Raw genomic sequence first — 19,251 nt, 5'->3', positions numbered from 1 at the left:
AAGTTCTCACCCCATCTCCATATGCCTTAATGTCATCAGTATTTAAAAATCTATCAATTTCTGTTTTGAACCTGTTCAGTGGTTGAAATATTCTACCCCAGAGCGCTCTGGATGCAAAATGATTCCCCACTCACTGAAGAAATTCCTGCTAATCTCAGGTTAGGGGAATGGCATTTATGTCCCCTGGAGTAGAGCCACGGGAAACATCCTATATATGTTACACCCTGTAAGAATTTTGTAAGTTTCAATAATACCACCTCTCATTCTCAAAATGCAGACCTAGGTTTTCCCAATCTCTTCTCCATTAAAGAATATATTTTTTGCAGAGCTTAATTGGGCGAACCTCTAAACTACTACTATGGCAAATGCATCTTCCATTTAATAAGATGATCAATTCTGTACATTATACCATATGTGAGGTTTCACTAGAGTTCTGAGTAACTGCAGCAAAGCATCTATCTCTTTGGTACTCAAATCCCCTTGAACTGAATACAATAATAGCATTTTTGTTCTAATTGTTTACTACACTTCCTAACTTCTAGTAATCTGTGGGCAAGGACACTCTGATCCTTTTGGGCAATTGCACTTACCAAACTTTCACCACTTAAGTTTTAAGTAGGATTATCCATTCCCTTTGAATCTTCACTTCTGATTTTAATCCATTTCATACATGAGTTACTTCCTTCTTCTCAATACCAGACAATTTGCAATTAAGTTGCACTCAGTTTTATCTGGTATAGGCTAGTGCACTGAAAATATAAGCATCAATTTCTGATTCTCTGACCTTCATGCACAGTAAGGATAGCTTTTACACATAGGTAAAAGAATAGAGGGAATAAAAGTCAACACCTGATTAAGAACTACTGCTTCCGCAGCTAAAACCTTCACTTCTTAATGAAGGTCTCACTCCTTTTTTGTGTCATTTATTCAAACAAGGTGATTTTCACCTTAGACTGTTCACACTTGCCTTGTTCTTGCATTCATAGACTGGGTCTCCCTGGTGCAAAAGAGAAGCAACCTCTGAGTAGGAGGTCCAGCGAGCAGTTACGAAAATAAGTGCTAGTGATGAAGGAGTCACCAGTGGAACCTTTAGTGGTATGCTGGAGGGACTTTGTGCTAAGGCTAGGTTAAGAAGCCATCTTGTCCAAGGCTGGATTTAGGATGAATTTGCATTAAAGCCACGGTTCCCATTGAGGGGAGGGCAAGGAGAGGAGGTTGTTACAAAGGAGAGCGAGATGTTTTAAACCTGTCAACAATGGAATGCTCACCGAACTAGAATGCAGAGAAAAGTTAAATTGCTGGCATAAAATGAATTATTGATAAAAATATGCAGAATCTTTAGTTACTTAGAAAATATGTAGTGGAATCTATTATAATGAGTACTGTCAATTGTTAAATTAAATCTGAGATGCAGTAGATTGGGTTGCCCTGTGATTACGTGACTAAATTATTGCAGCTTTGCGCATGTGCAATGGAGTCACTTTCACTCTGACCTCTCTAATCTGTCTAAGATATTTTTAGGGTAATACCTATTTTCTTTGTGTAGAAGGCTGTGTCGGTTACTTTGAATAAAACTTTTCTGGTAAATTTAATTCATGTTGCCTTGTACCAACTTAATACCATAGTGTCTAGGAAATAAGTGTTTTCCTTGTGATGTACCTTTTAAGTTCAATTGTTTTCTTGATGTGGAGGTCCCTGTATTGAACTGGGTTTGACAAAGTCAGAAGTCACATGGCACCACGTTGTCGTCCAACAGGTTTATTTGAAATCACAAGCATTTGAAGTATAGCCTCTTTGTCAAGTTGAGAGAGAAGAACATAGACACAGAATTTATAGGCTGAGAGCTCAAAAGATGATACAAATGGTTTTTTGAATGTCAAATAATAAGTCTCTGCAGGTGATCAAGAGCGTCAAACAGAGTGAATAAGGTAGTCAACTGCTGAATAACAAGCGAAGGGATGACCTATAATGTGATTAAATGAGGCATAGAGGTAATAACAAAAAAGTAAAAATAAAGTGATGTTGAAGACAAACCAAATGACTGGAATAACATGATAATTATAAGATTTGTATGTCGGGAGTCTAACTAAAGTAATAAATACAAAACTGTACAAACTAGTTAAGGTAGGGTGATGATAATTTATCAAGGTGGTGGTGACAAAACAGGGCAGTAAGGAAGATTTTACAGATTCAGGAGTGTGGTAGGATCACATGGAGCACAACATGAACCAAAGATCGCAGTTGAGGCCGTCTTCATGGGTATGGACCTTGGCTATCTGTTTCTGCTTGGCAGTTCTGCCTTGTGTATTTCGAAGACCACTTTGGAAGACGTTTACTCAAAGATCAGAGACTGAATGCGCTTGACCGCTGAAGTGCCTCCCAACTGGGAGGGAGCATTCCTGTCTGACGGTTGTTGTGCTGTGTCCATTCATCTGTTGTCGTAGTGTCTGCATGGTCTCACTAATATACCATACATCCTTGCCTACTGTGTATGACATTGGCCAAGTCACATAAATATCTGCCTTGTCCATAGTGGGTAGTGTTCCCACATGTGATGGTAGTGTCCATGTCGATGATCCGACATGTCCTACAGAGGTTGCCATGGCAGGGTTGTATGGTGTTGTGGTTGATACTGTCCTGAAGGCTGGGTAGTTTGCTGTGAATGATGGTCTCTTTAAGGTTTGTTCGTTGTTTGAAGGCGAGAAGTGGAGGCATTAGGATGATCTTGATGAGATGCTCATAGTCATCGATGACATGTTGAAGGCTGCGAAGAACATGGTGTTGACTGTCCGCTCCGGGGAAGTACAGGACGGCAAAGGTACTCTACTGGGCATATCCTGTGTCTGTCGTCTGAGGAGGTTGTTGCAGTTTTTCGCTGTGGCACATCAGAACTGGCAATCAATGAATTGAGCATTGTATCCTGTTCTTATGAGGGCATCCTTCAAAATCGTTAAGTGTACATCACGTTCCTCCTCATCTGAGCAATCTTGTATATGCCAGATACCATCCTACAATTCATCCGCTTCATCCTTGCCCACAGTGTCTTCACTTTTGGCGACCAGTTCTTCATCCAGGCACTCTCAACAGCCGTGGGGGCCAAATTTGCATCCTAATATGCCAACATTTTCATGCACAAGTTCGAGCAAGACTTCTTTGCTACGCAGGTCCTCCAACCAGTGCGATTCACCAGATACATCAACGTTTTCTTCAGATTCATGGCGAGCAATCACTGAAATGACGATAAAGCAATATCAACAAGTTTAATCCCATCATAAGACTTACCGTGGACTACTTTTCAGAATCAGTCTTATTCTTGCACACCTACATCAAGGATGGATGCCTCGGTATCTCATTCGACCGCAAGCCCCTGGATAACCTCTCAATGCTGCACTTCTCTAGCTTCCAACCTAAACATATCAAAGAAGCCATTTCCGACAGACATACCCTAAGCATACACAGAAGCTGCTCAGGTGAGGAGGAACACGATGGACATATAAAGACTTTGAAAGGCGCCTTCATAACAATGGGATACGATGCTCAACTCATTGGTCGCCAGTTCTGACGTGCCACAGTGAAAAACCACAACAACCTCCTCAGAAGACAGACACAGGATACAACAGATATACTTTGTCGCCCAGTACTTCCCTGGAGTGGGGAGGCTTCGCCATGTTCTTTGCAGCCATCAGCATGTCATCATCAATGAAGATCAGCATCTTGCCATGTTCACCTCTACGCCTCCACTTCTTGCCTTCAAACAACCACCAAATCTTAGACCATCATTTGTAGCCAACTACCCAGCCTTCAGAACAAAATCAACCACAACATCACGCAACCCTGCCATGGTAACCTCTGCAAGACATGTCAGATTATCGACATGAATACTTGCATCACTGGTACATGGCAGATACACATGTTTCGATCTATTTGTACACTACAGGCAAGGATGCCCCAAGGCATGGTATATGGCAAGGTCACGGAGACACTATGACAGTGGATGAATGTACACAGCGCAACAATCACTGGACAGGAATGTACCCTCCCAGTTGGGGAATACTTCAGTTGTCAAGGCCATTCAGCCTCCGATCCTTGGCTAAGCGTTCTCCAAGGCGGCCTTTGAAATGTACAACTGTGCAGAATCACCAAGTATGGTATAGCCAAGTTCCATACCCATGAAGACAGCTTCAACCCTGCTCTTGGGTTCATGTCACGCTACATGTGACCCCAGCACATTTCTGTATCTGGAAAATGTTTCTTACTGTCCTGTTTTGACACCATCACCTTGATAAATTATGATCTCCCTATTTTAATAGTATAGTTTTGTATGATTTATTACTTTGGTTAAACCTTTTATGTGCAACTCTTGTACTATCATATTATTCCAATCATTTGTTTTGTCTTCAGCACGACTTTATTTTTACTTTTTGTTATTACCTCTATGCCTCATTTAATCACATTATAAATCATCCCTTCACATGTTATTCAGCTGTTGACACTTTACTCATTCCATCTGACACTTGATCACCTGCAGAGACTTATTATTTGACTCTCAAATCACACTATTTGTCTGATCTTTTGATCTCTCAGCCTATAAATTCTGTGTCTATGTTCTTCTCGCTCACTTCACCTGATGAAGGGGCTATACTCCGAAAGCTTGCAATTTTAAATAAACCTGTTGGACTATAACCTGGTATCATGTGACTTCAGACTTAATTGTTTTGTTGGCATTGTGATCAATATGGTTATCAAATTCTAATGTGCGTGTCCAAATGCACTCGTCAACACAAATGTAGATGGTGTCACTACATGATTGGATCACCTAACTAATAAGTTGGTGATAAATAAATCTCTGAAGGCAATCTCAAAAGTACCCTGTGAAAGTACTATCAAACCTCTCTCACATTTCAAGTGCAACCCTTTGCAATTTTACAGAGCATTATCTCTGCACATTAATGCATCTGTTACTTTGTTTTACTGCTCTGTAAGAATTATAACCTTGTGAATGAGGTCTTTTTCCTTGTTATTTTCAACATTAGTGATATTGTAAAGGGAGCAAATCCAGTTTGCATATCTAGAAATACTTTTTAAAAGTAAAAGTTGAACCTATTATCAATTGTCAAAAAGCTTCAAGCACAGCTAATAGTTGCTGATGCATGATTGTTCTAACGATCATTTTAAAGAACTCAATATATTAAATGTCAGTAGGAGATAATTGTAAAACCTGAATAAATAAGTTTGCATAAGGACATGGCTAATTTTGTTGACTGATTTTCACCCTTCACATTGAAATTTGTTGTATTATTGCAAAAATGCTTCCATTCTACTAGGAAAAATGACTACGTGAGTGAAGTTTTTATTAAGTATCTTGATTTCTATTTCTTTCAGACTGCAAATGGATACATCTTACTCTTTGACATTGTGTGCTCAGGACAAGAGAAATGCTTATATGAACCAGTATATCCCAAGTAAGTTTTAACTTTTAACTTTGAAATGGGAGAGGTATTCCTTTGATACTGATCTTTGGTGCAGGATTATCTGTGAGTTTAACACTGCCAGCTAATCTCAGCTTGCTTGCAGAAAAGTATGGAGAGTTGTTTTGCAAAGATTTTCAGCTTCCACAAACACACTTTCTCTTTCCGCTTCATCCATAAAGTTATTGCTATATTACAGCATACAATCAGAACAATCAATACTTGAAGCCAGTGTAGGTGGTATTCTTAACAAGCCACTTAGTTTAATGCGATTCTGGAGAGCCAGTTGCAGTACCTTATATTGTGTTGGTTGAGCTGGTTGGAACTGCTTTTCAGTATATTCTTCTTGCTGTGAAATCAAACAAATAGTAAAGACCTCATTTTTGACAATAATTCGGAGCCATTTTGGAAGTAATCAAGCTAGGCATAAATGTGTATTTCAAGTTCTAATAATGGATGGAAGTGGAATTATTCCAATTTTGCTGTGAGTGGTTCTGCCTGGTCAGTAGATGCAGTATGTCACCTCTCAGGTAGGACCACGTGACAGGTTGCAGATCGAAACGATACTACTAAATATGATTTTGATGAAGGAAGGGAAGGCATGGTGGTTAAATTTGCATATGGTGCAAAAATAGTTAATATTGCGAAGATGACATGAGTGTGTGGACAGCTATAGATAGGTTGAGTGACTGAGCAAAAATCTGGCCGATAAGGGAATGTGGAAAATATATCATAATTCAGTTTGGTTGCAAGAATTAAAGTAGAATGTTACTTAAACAAAAACTGACAAGAGGCAGAGGAATTTAGGTGCGCATGTGTATGAATTGCAAGTTAGCAAGCAGGTACAGCAATTAATAAAAAAGACTAATGGAGTGCTCTCGTTTACTACAAAAGGACCTTGACATAACTTAAGCAGAACATCCTTCCTTTTATGGAGAATTAGTGAGTCTACATCTTGAGTATGGTACGGTCATCTTTTAAGGAATGATGTAAATAGATCATCATTAGATGAGGTTAGAGGGGGTTTGCGAGATTGATATCTGAAATGAGGGATTGTCTTGTACAGAAAGATTAAACTGATTGGATTCGTTTCCAGTAGAGTTTAGGAAGTGAGCGGTGAATTGGTCTTTTAAAAATCTAGGAAAGCTGGATGTAGAAAGGATTCATTCTTGTGGGTGAGTCCAGAACTAAAGGGTTAACTTTTCTGAACAGAGGTGAGGAGAATTCTTTTCTAAGGGTATGAACATTTGTAGCGCTCTGACTAAGAAGGTAATTGAGATAGGGTCAAGCTGGGTGTGGATGGATGGTTAGGGAATTGAAGGTTATTGGGTTTGGATGAGCATGTGGAATTTGAAGCCTAAATAGGCCAGTCATGATCGTTTTTTTAGATTAGATTCCCCACAGTGTGGAAACAGGACCTTCGGCCCAACTAGTCCACACCGACCCTCCGGAGAGTAACCCACCCAGACCCATTTCCCTCTGACTAATGCACCTAACACTATGGGCAATTTAGCATAGTCAATACACCCAACCTGCACATCTTTGGATGGTGGGAGGAAACCGGAGCACCCGGAGGAAACCCACGCAGACACAGGGCGAATGTGCAAACTCCACACAATTATCGCCCGAGGATGGAATCGAACATGGGACCCTAATGCTGTGAGGCAGCAGTGCTAACCACTGAGCCACCGTGTCACCCCTTTAAAAGCCTTTTGGATTATAAGCTGGTGTTGTGTGATTTTCACATTTCCAAATATTGACAATGACCAAGTGTTGAAACTGAGTAGGGGCTGACAACTATGTTAAATGTAAAGAGGCCCCAGTGAGATTTGAACTCACGACCTCTGGTTTACAAGAGCAGTGCCCTAACCGCTGAGTTACGGGGCCTGGCTATCTTGTTAAATGGCAGAGCAGACTTCAAGTGCCAAATCGCCACCTTCATCTCGCTGTTGGTATGTTTGAGAGTCTCATTAGCTTTATGCAGCAGATCCAAATTCCTATAAAACTAATCAACGATCTTTGATTTAGATCCATATAAGGCCTACTCTCCTATGTTTAAATTTGCATTCTTAGCAAACCCTTGTGTGAGGCTTCTCTCCACATCTTGCATTCACCTGGTTTGACCAGGGCTGAGTCTTCTGTTCTGTTTTTAATTCCCTAACTTATCACCTCATATCTTGCATAAAATTTCATCTTTCATCAAATACATTTTTTACAAGATTGTACCTCAAAGAAATAATAAAGAATATCCCACAATTTTTCACTTTGTAAATAATTTAGTATTGTGTTTGTTCTACTGTCAACTGACTTAGCTTTATATACTTGTGGATGTACAATTCTTTTCCAAATGCTAAGAATTCTGTAGCACCAGGATATGGAGGGATAAGGTGAGACTAGTTTAGTTTGGAAATGTGGTTAGCATTGATTATTTGGGCCTGTTTCCAGGCTGTATGACTCTGATCTTTCCAATGTGCAGACATGTTCCGAATTAGTTTTTGGAACTGCTTTTGTCTATGATTTTATTATCCTGTCTTCATAACCAACCGGGCAGCTTGCAGAAAGTGAGTCTTCCAATGGATCTTAATAAAATACCTGTGAGGAAGTACCTATCAATCACAGAGACGCCTTAAAATGTTCTTATTACTTAGAGTCCACGGGGAAGCAATTTCGTAGCTTTGCTTGTAAATGTTTCATGTATCATTTCTTTCCTGTTTCAATTGTGTACAATTGTATGTTTGCTTTTAAGAATGCTAATTTTTGTTTTTCAAATCCTTTCTGCGCAAAATGGTCACAATATGTAGAAGTGTTCCTGTTATCATGAGGAAGTTTTAATATTCTGCCCCTTATATCAGTCTGTGGTTAAAATGACACAAATCTATACTCCAATATGATGATCAATGTGACAGATTTAATGTTGTCATATTGCCAAAGGGACATTTGCTAGTCCCAACATTTTTTTGCTATATTCCTGTCTGTTTTGCTTTCTGACCCAGTGCTGAAAAAGTATCACGACTTAGAAAATCTGATAGTAAACTCTTTGACCATATTTAGAAGGAAAAGGTGAAATTGAATACAATTACAGCAACTTTGTTTAGCCATTAATGTAGTTTTGAAGGTATAACCATCACATTCAGCCATATGACTAATCATGTATTGAATAATCAATTAATATAGAACACTAACATACAGCACTGTCAAACATAACTCCTGACATGCTGATATATGGCAACAGGACAATGGCCAACTAGTCAGCAAGACAGAAAGAAAAACTCTTCTAAATTCACTTCCCTGGATATAAATTTGGGAAGGTAGTACTTTTGATACTGATGAAATTGGGTAATTTAGTTTTCATAACTCTGTTCCAGTACAGAACTTGAAAAAAAGAAATAAGATGCAAAGCTGTTCATTTTGTACTGAGTTAAATGTGAGAATATTACATTTCAAATGAGCTCAACAGTTTGTACTAAAGGAAGAAAGAATGTTAATTGGTTGATAAGTCAACTTGGACTGAAGTCTTGCCGCTGACAATGTAACAAGGTAGGTTTCCCAAACTCCCTGATAACTTCAAAAATGTATGAGACTTGAACATTGATTACAGAGGACAGTCATTGCATATATTGCCTCTGTAACCACATTACAGCTCAACTGATTATCATAAATTGGTAATTAATGTAGCTACTAGTGCACTCAGGATTTTTTCTGTGCATTTAAGAGTCAGTATATTACTCCTATGAATGTTTTCATTCCCTTGCTTTTTTTTTTACCTCCACCAAAAGGTACTGCACCTCATATGAGTCTAGATCATCTCTCGCAACTGTCACTTCATTGTTTATTAACAGTCCCACCCCACCACTCTTTCCTAGTCTTGTTTCTCCAAAAGGTGAAATATATTTGAATATTAAATTCTCAGTTCTGATCTCCTTGTAACCAAGTTTCTAAAATGGCAAGGCAAACATATTCATTTACCTCAACTTGCACCATCAGTTTGTCTATCATATTCTCAGTAAGCATTGGGAACTCTGGGAAAGGCTACAAATCAAAACGTAATAGGAGCATGTAAAAAGAATACAGCAATCATTATGGGGACTTTAATCTTCGTGTTGTGAGATTTAATTAATTTGGAGAGAGCAAATATAACAACAAATTCATTGTGTATTAGGGACAGTTTCCTAGAGCAATATGTCATGGGGCCAACTAGGGAGCACGATATCTTGAATCTGGTGATGGGTAATGAGGCAGGTCTAATAAATAACTTCTGAGTAAAAGATCCCCTAGGAAGTAGTGATCATAACATGGTAGAATTTAATATTCAATTCGAGAGTGAGAAATTTGGGTCAGAACAACTATATTTAATTTAAATAAAGGGAATTGCAATTAAATGAGGATAGAGTTAGCTAAAATCTGCTTGATGGAAAGATTAGCAGAAATTATAGTAAGAAGCTGTGGCATATATTGAAAGAGGTAGTTCGTGCCTCTCAATAAAAATACATCCCAGCAAGGAGAATCTAAGAGAGGGATAAACCAAGCAAACTAAGTTGAAAGAGATAGCATATAAGGAGGCCAAAGTCAGTGATATCTGTGAACCCTGCAATAAATTCTAAGGACTAAAAGATAATAAAGACAGAGAAGATAAAGTATAAGGGAAAACCAGTGAGAAATATAAAAACTGGCACTAAGAACTTCTTTAAGTATTTAAAAGAAAGACAGAGGTCAAAGTGAACATAGGCACCTTAGAAAATGAATCTGGGGAGATGGTTTCAGGAAACAAGGAAATGGAAGAGAAGTTAAATAGATATTTTGCATCATTCTTTATGGTGGAAAATATTTTAAACACTCTATTAACGCTAAAGAATACTGGGGAAGAATTAAGTACCATCATCGAAGAAGTATTAGACAAACTAATGGGACCCAAGTCAGATAAGTCCTTTGGCCTTGGTATCTTGTATCTAAAATATACCAAAAGAGGTAACTACAGATATAATGGATGCATTAGTTGTAATTTTCCAAAAATCATTGTGTTCTGGAGCAGTACCAGAAGATTGGAAAGCTGCTAATGTGACATTCCTGTTCAAAAAGGGAAGAAGGCAAAAAGCAGGTAATGGAAAGGCTAATTAGCCTAACAACTATTGTTGGGGAAGTATTGGACTCTATCTTTAAGGAAGTAATAGCAGAACATTCTGAAAGTTGTAGTTTAATCAAGCAGAGTCAATATGGCTTCATGAAAGGGGAATCATGTCTGACTAATTTATTAGAGATTTTTGAAGAAGTCTGAACTAGAGTCAATTAGAGGGGGGTCAGCAGATGTGATGTACTTAAACTTTGGAAGGCATTCAACCAGATACCCCTCAAAAATGGTAGGTCATCAGCTGAGACCCTATGATGTTAGAAGTTGCATATTGGTGTGGATAGGGAATTGGCCCAGACAGGATACAGTAAGTGAGGAAAAGCAGTTATTTTTTGGGTTGACAACCTGTGATCAGTGGGATTCACAGGGATTACTGCTGAGACCACAATAGTTTACAATAAATATGAATGATCTTAGAGGGAGGAAGTAAATTTACTGTGGCAAAACTTACAAATGACACAAAAATAGGTAAAAGGTCAGGTTGAGAGGGATACAGGCAGTTTACAGAGAGAAATTGATAGGTTGAGTAAATGGGCAAAATGTTGGCAAATAGACTACAATGTGAGAAAAGCAAAATCATTCATTTTAGAAGAGAGAACAAAAGAATATTATTTAAATGGAGAAAAAAAACTGCAGAAAGCTGCAACACAAAAGGACTGGGGGTATTTGTACGTGAAACATCGAAAGCTAGCTTACAGGTGTAATCAGGAAGCATGAAGGACTGTTGACCCTTATGTAAAGGGGGTTTGGAGGATGAGTGGAGAACTATACAATATCTCGGTGAGACCACTGTGATATTGAGAGCAGGTGTCATCCCGTTATTTAAGTGAAATTAACATTTCCTTGGAGGTAGTTCAGAGTAGGTTCACAAGGATGGTCCCTGGAATGGAGACATTGTCTTATGAACAAATTCTAAATGGTTTGGTCCTCTTCACTGCAGTTTAGAAGAATGAAATTACCTCATTGAAACAGGATTCTTAAGGAGTTTGGCAGGGTAAATGCTGAGAGGATCTTTCCCCTCTGAGGAACGTCTAAGACCAGTGGGTGTGGTGTCAGATCAAAGGAGTGTCAATTTAAAACTGTGATGAAAAAATCCTTTTGAGGTTTGAGAGTCATTGGAACTCCTTGCCACAGAGAGCATTGAGGCAGAATCCTTGTGTGTCTTTAATGATGAGATGGATAAATTCTTGATCATTAGGGTAATCGAGGGTTAAGGCAAAGGAAAAGGAAAACGGATGTGATAAACGGTAATGCAAAGACTAGAACAGCCCTACCAGCCATCAAATCAAAAATCTGGGTCCGCTACATAGATGACACCTTTGTCATCACAAAACGAAACGATAGAAGAGACATTTAACATCATCAACATCATCCTCACAGGCATAAAGTTCACCAAGGAGGAAGAAACCAACAACAAACTCGCATTCCTGGAAGTCACAGTCGAAAGAAAGGACACCGGAGAACTACAAACCTGCGTATACAGAAAACCAACAAACACTGACCAAATACTTGACTACACCAGCAACCATGCCACCACACACAAACGAAGCTGTATCAGAACACTATTCCAACGAGCCACCACACGCTGCAGCACAGACGAACTTCGGAAAACGGAGGAAAACCACTGATACAACGTATTCAAGAAGAACGGATACTCAAAAAATACAGTCCGCAGATTCCTCAAGAACAAACCACGACAAGCAGACCAAACACAGCCAGAAACCCTAACCACCTTACCATACATCAAAGAAGTTTCAGAAATGACAGCCAGACTACAAAGACCCCTCGGAATCCTAGTAGCACACAAACTCACCAACACTCTCAAACAAAAACTAACAAACTTAAAAGACCCAGTACAACCCATGGACAAAACCAATATCATCTACAAAGTTCCATGCAAGGACACTACGTAGGACAAACAGGAAGAAGGTTAGCCACCAGGATACATGAACACCAGCTAGCCACAAAAAGACACGACCCTGTCTCCCTCGTAGCCCTACACACGGATGGAAAAAAACCACCATTCGACTGGGACAACACACCTATCCTGGGACAGGCTAAGCAAAGACATGCCAGAGAATTCCGAGAGGCCTGCCACTCCAACCCCAATGCCATAAATAAACACACAGATCTAGATACCATCTATCAACCCCTCAGAAAACGAACAGGAAATGACATCACCACAAACCCCAGGAACCCCATCCAGGACAAACATATAAATAGAAAGCAGGAGACAGCAGCTTCGCTTCACTTGGAGGTCACCACTGATGATGTTACCTAGCCAGGTAATGAAACGTCTAGATATCAAACCTATAGCTCAGCGAGCAAACCTACCCCTAAACCTCAACCTGAGCTACAAACCTTCATAAACCTTGCAAAAAGGATGTGATAAATGTCAGATCAACCGTGACCCTAATGAATGGTGGAGCAGACTTGAGGGACAGAACAACCTGCTCATTTTCTTGTTTCTAATGGTCTTTTGGCGATGTGGCAGGGGCGATGTTTTTCAGCCATGCAGGCACAATATCCAATGTGTTGCAGTTAACTTTTGCAGGAGTTTTGTGTGAATGTTGAGCTGGCTTCAAGAAGGAAACGAGGATTTGATTGATCTTCCTGTTGGATACGAAGAACGCAACAGAGGCATTGCTGATGGAATTTCTCCCATTCTTATGTGAAATTGAAATACAGTTCCAAGTCTATTGTAGTGACTATTGTGACATCAACTGGAGTGTATACTGCCACTTCTGTTGACTTGCAGAGGTTTTTGTTGTCAAATGCTTGCTTCTGCAATTTGTAACAGGCTGCACTAGCACAGCTGAATCAGCATCAATCTTATCATTGATGGTCTTTTGAGAAAAGTATCTACCAAGTTTGGGGAAGTGCTGAGTGTATTCCAGATTCTCTCCTGTTTGGGAAGTAGAATATTTGACTGACCAGGTTTGGATTAATGAGTTTTATTTTCGTAATATTCAGGGATGAGCTGAGTCAATCTTATGCTGAATTGAAGAGATTGAGCATAGCTAGCAAATTGGGTGCAAAATGTGTAATTTGGGGTCATCCAGAGGGTAGTCAGTTCAGTTTCGGCACAGAGGTTACTGAGGTTAAAGGATTTTCAACCGAACTCTATTTAATATTTGGTCCAAAGGGAAGTTTTTATTTGAGGTGAATACCAATTAAGTAGATTTTAAAAGGTTTTGGAGATAGCTATCTCATAGCTTTGCTTGGCAACAATGCAGATTCTGAAGATGTCTGTTTCAGACCTTCCACTCAAGACAGTTGTTATCATTATCATTTTGAAGCAGTTGCAATATTGTGATGAAATTTCTTAGATACTCAAACTTCAGGAGGACAATCCACAGAGCCCAACGATTTACTGAATAAAAACTTTGATCAGGTCAGTGAATGCCCAAATCTGAAAGGTGAGTGTATGGAGTCTTGTTATGAACAGAAGTCCATCAACTTTGAAGATCTCATTTGTAATGCTATAATGTTTCCAGGTTTGTGTTTTCATTTGTTGGAGCTCTCTGACCAGTGTCCATCCACCGATCAATGCTACCATAAAAGTGGGGAATAGCCTGAAGAGCATCAGCTGCTACTGATGATTCACAGTTGAGTTGTTGGAAATGTTCATTCCATTGTTGACAAAAAGAAGAAAGACATTTCAAATGAAGGACTATCTTAAAGGAGCACTAAGCAATCACACTGCCAACAGATCAGATCAGAACTTGCAGTCCAATCCCATTTAATCAGGAATTGTGGTGGAAGTTTAAAGCAGTAGGGTGTTGAGGTTCCAGCATTTCCCCATTTTCACTAACGGTTGAGCTTGATACATCAGTATAAAAGACCAGCCTGAAGCAGCCGTAGTCATTTTCAATCGTCCCTGACAAAGAGTAGTCAAGTTATCTCTGTTGTCTTGTCTAATATTTATCCTACAACTCTCATTATCAGCACATTTTCTGGTCATTGTCATGTCTCTGTTTGAGAGGATCTTGCTGAGTATAATTCGTCTGTTTGCTCTTGTTTAACTTTCAGTTGATTTTGATCTGATTTGTTTCAATACAAGTTTTAAAAAGTGAAATTATTGGGCAGGTTCAGTTCTTTCATGTTATTGTTTTCCACGGAGATTGTAACATTTGAAGCCTCATCTGTGACCTTGAACTATCAGGCTATACAGGCATTCCTCCAGTTTCAAACAGGTTCCATTCTGGAGCCTGTTAGCAAGTTGGTTTCTGCATAAGTTGGATCATGGTGTAGGACATTGGAAAGTATGGCAAATGTTTATTTGTTGAGTCTTTAAAATTTCAACTACGTATGGGATTGCATTTGTAAGTACGAACGTTTGTAAATCAGATATTTATAAATCAGGGATCTTCAGTATGTAAAATGGGGTTGGTACTGTACATAAAACCAGTGCTGCTTTATATTTTTTTAAAACATATGTTTCCATTCCAGTTTTCAGAATTTCTTCTTGATTTACATTGAGCACACTAAATTGCTTATGCTTTTTTGAGCATCTGCCATAAATTCTAAATTTGGGCACATGGATCCATTAAATCAGCTGCACAGGTTAATTTATAGCAGTTGGTTTTGATACTTGAAGCAGATCTTCCTACAGTTGGTTAACGATCTGAGTGCACATGTCAAATTGATGTTGAGTGATCCCTGCACCAAAAGTTCACTGCATTGTTTTCAAGAGAACTTACTTGTTGGTCTTGAGAGGCTTGTGTGTAATTTCTATTGCTTATACCATATTTCAGCTGTTTTATCTTTGACAATCGCATTAAAGAGGTTAGAACACTTGAACATAAGCTGCTCAGAAGAATGATAATAATTTATTTATTTGATGTCTTAAGATGTGTAAAGATGGATAGAAACATTTTCTTTTGAGTCCCAAAGTCCTTTGCTTTCAGGTGTTTTTAACTGATCTCCAACTGTATCCTTATAGTTTCTCCCCATTTCCTTGCTATCCTCTTTCAACAAACTGAAGAATGCTGACTATCTCACATCAAACTGTCGGTGAATTTTAGACAATACAATTTCTGCCCTTCGTGATCTTTCAGCGCACTGTGACCTTTAAACTGTCAGTAGTCTGTTATGAACTGAGCAAGCTTTTTGATTCTGGAATTAATATCCTTTAAGTGAGCATGTTTTTTAATTAACTTCATTCAGAAAGGCACTTTGATAATTATATAGTATATGAAATAGGTGCAGTTACTAGATTTTGGAATGAAAAATATAATCTTAAAATATGTCTTTATTTATTTATTCCTCCACCTGAGATTAATCGAAGTTTATGATCCCTGTGGGAGAATCCTAGACCGAAATAAATTAATTGATTTTAATAACCATCGATGTTCCTAACTAAAGAAATTACCAAGAAAATTCCATGAGTTTATAATGTTTACTTTAACAGGAATCAGCACTATTATGTATCAACAGGGACAATTATTCCCTTTACTAGTAACATATACTCTTGAAAGTCATTTCAGACATTGTTAAAAATGACATCATATTCAAAGTTACAAGTTTTCCTTGCTGTATTGTTTCCAGGTCAAAGCTGGCTACCATTGAATCCATTATTGACTGAAAATGAGTGGAAGAAAAAACACTTACATCCTCTTTTCATAAGCTATGGACAGTCACACTAATTTAACTATGTCAAAGACTCACTGCTTTTCATTATTACACTGTTTAGTGTGTGTAAATGGGAGACATTTGTGTATATATGGAATATATGTTGTGATATATATGAATGACCTGGATGTGAATGTACTGTCACCACATATGCAGATGACACAAAAATTAGTAGGAAGATAGGTGCTGAAGATGACGCATACAGTGTGCAGGGGGATGCAATAGGTGAAGCAATTGGACAAACAATTGGCAAATGGGACGTAATTTGGGAAAATTTGAGGTTACTCGCTTTGACAGGAAAAACAAAGGAGCTATTTATTATTTAATTGAAGGAAAGACTGCAGAAACCTTCAGAGGGGGATTTGGGAATCATTGTGCATTAGTCACAAAAAGCTAGCATACAAGCTTCAACAGTGATAGGGAAAGTAAATGGAATGTTGGCTTTTATTTTAAAGTGAATGAAGTATTAAAAAATACTTTTCAAAACTCCACAAGTACTAGTTAGATCACATCTAGGCTGTAGCGAACAGTTTTGCTCTCCTTACCTAAGGAAAGATAGACTTGTGTTGGAGGCAGTCCAGAGAAGGTTCACAGGTTGAGACTGGAGGAAGGATTGAGTAGCTTTAGCCTGTTAGAAGAATGAGAGGAGACCTTATAGAAACATACAAGATTCTCATAGAATTGGGCAGATTAGATGCGTCAAGCTTTTTACTACTTGTGGGCAAATTTGAACCAGAGGACATAATCTCAGAATACATGATCATTATTCAAAGTTTGGGAGAAAATTTGTAGCTCGGGTGCTCGTTGTTGTGGTTCTGTTCGCCGAGCTGGGAATTTGTGTTGCAGACGTTTCGTCCCCTGTCTAGGTGACATCCTCAGTGCTTGGGAGCCTCCTGTGCAGCGCTTCTGTGATCTTTCCTCTGGCATTTGTAGTGGTTTGAATCTGCCGCTTCCGGTTGTCAGTTCCAGCTGTCCACTGCAGTGGTCGGTATATTGGGTCCAGGTCGATGTGCTTATTGAATGAATCTGTGGATGAGTGCCATGCCTCTAGGAATTCCCTGGCTGTTCTCTGTTTGGCTTGTCCTATAATAGTAGTGTTGTCCCAGTCAAACTTATGTTGCTTGTCATCTGAGTGTGTGGCTACTAAGGATAGCTGGTCATGTCGGTTCGTGGCTAGTTGATGGTGTTCATGGATGCAGATCATTAGCTGTCTTCCTGTTTGTCCTATGTAGTGTTTTATGCAGGAATTTTGTACACTACATTGGTTTTGCTCATGCTGGGTATCGGGTCCTTCATCCTGATGAGTTGTTGTCTGAGAGTGGCTGTTGGTTTGTGTGTTGAGCCCTAGTGATCGCAGTAGTCTGGCTCTCAGTTCAGAAATGTTTTTGATGTATGGTAGCGTGGCAAGTCCTTTGGGTTGTGGCATGCCCTCATTCCGTTGTCTTTCCCTTAGGCATCTGTTGATGGAATTGTGGGGGTATCCGTTTTTGGCGAATACATTGTATAGGTGTACTTCTTCCTCTTTCTTTGCAGTTCTTGTGTACTGCAGTGTGTTGTGGCCCTTTTGAACAGTGTATTGATGCAACTTTTTTTGTGTGTGTGGGGTGGTTGCTTTCATAGTTTAGGACTTGGTCGGTGTGTGTGGCTTTCCTGTATACCTTTGTGGTGAATTCTCCGTTCGGTGTTCTCTGTACCATCACGCCTAGGAATGGGAGTTGGTTGTCCTTTTCTTCCTCTCTAGTGAATCGGATTCCTGTGAGTGTGGCATTGATGATCTCTATTTCTGTGTTTTTAATGATTACAAAAGTATCATCTACACATCTGACCCAGAGTTTGGGTTGAATTTGCAGTAAGACTGTTTGTTCTAACCTTTGCATTACAGCTTCTGCTATGAGTCCAGAGATGGGTGAGCCCATGGGTGTGCCGTTGATTTGTTCATATATTTGGTTGTTGAATGTGAAGTGTGTTGTGAGGCACAGGTCCAGTAGTTTGAGTATGCAGTCTTTGTTGATAGGTTCCCCGTCTTGTTGTCTGTTCTGTATGTCCAGTAGGTTGGCTATTGTTTCTCTGGATAGGGTTTTGTCGATAGAGGTGAACAGTGCCGTTACATCGAATGAGACCATAGTTTCTTCCTTGTCTATGTGTATATTTCTGATAATGTCCAAGAATTCCTGTGTTGACTGTATAGAGTGTCTGGATCCGCTGATCAAGTGTTTCAGTTTCTGCTGTAGTTCTTTAGCCAGTTTGTGTGATGGTGTCCCTGGTAGTGAAACTATGGGTCTCAGTAGGATGTCTGGTTTGAGCACTTTAGGTAGTCCATAGAATCTGGGGATGTTGTTGCTTTCAGGTTTCATTCTCTGTAGGTCAAACCTGGTTATCTGTCCGTTTTTTTGTAGGTTCCTCAGTGTGTTGTTTATCCTATTGGTGAGCTGTGGGGTGGGGTCAAACTCCCGCTTTTGGTAGGTGTTGGTATCTGCAAGTATTTGCGCTTTTTGGATGTACTGCTGGACATACAGAACAGACAACAAGACAGGGAACCTGTTGTCTGTTCTGTATGTCCAGCAGTACATCCAAAAAGTGCAACAACTGCTTGCAATACAGAACAAACAACAAGACGGGGAACCTATCAACAAAGACTGCATACTCAAACTACTGGACCTGTGCCTCACAACGCACTTCACATTCAACAACCAAATATATGAACAAATCAACGGCTCACCCATCTCTGGACTCATAGCAGAAGCGGTAATGCAAAGGTTAGAACAAAGTCTTACCGCAAATTCAACCCAAAATCTGGGTCAGATATGTAGATGGTACCTTTGTAGTCATTAAAAACACAGAAATAGAGAACACACACCGGATCATTAACGCCACACTCGCAGGAATCCGATTCACTAGAGAGGAAGAAAAGGACAACCAACTCCCATTCCTAGACGTGATGGTACAGAGAACACCGAACGGAGAATTCACCACAAAGGTATACAGGAAAGTCACACACACCGACCAAGTCCTAAACTACGAAAG

General features: G+C 39.4%; 1 protein-coding gene and 1 non-coding gene across 2 annotated transcripts in view; one reads left to right on the top strand and one right to left on the bottom strand.

Annotated features, from left to right (window-relative positions):
- The window catches only part of ric1 (RIC1 homolog, RAB6A GEF complex partner 1), a 207,380-nt gene that overhangs the window by 83,800 nt on the left and 104,329 nt on the right, over positions 1–19,251 (top strand). Inside the window, exon 3 of the mRNA XM_072587420.1 lies at positions 5,383–5,462. Coding sequence (XP_072443521.1) covers positions 5,383–5,462 — 80 coding nt within the window. The remainder of the gene's footprint in view (positions 1–5,382; positions 5,463–19,251) is intronic.
- trnat-ugu (transfer RNA threonine (anticodon UGU)) lies at positions 7,283–7,355 on the bottom strand. Its single transcript has one exon. It is a non-coding gene; the product is annotated as a tRNA-Thr (tRNA).

The sequence above is a fragment of the Chiloscyllium punctatum genome, chromosome 2, assembly GCF_047496795.1.
Source record: "Chiloscyllium punctatum isolate Juve2018m chromosome 2, sChiPun1.3, whole genome shotgun sequence".
NCBI lineage: Eukaryota > Metazoa > Chordata > Chondrichthyes > Orectolobiformes > Hemiscylliidae > Chiloscyllium > Chiloscyllium punctatum.
The sequence above is the reverse complement of the archived record's forward strand: the minus strand, read 5'-3'. Positions and strand labels throughout refer to the sequence as shown.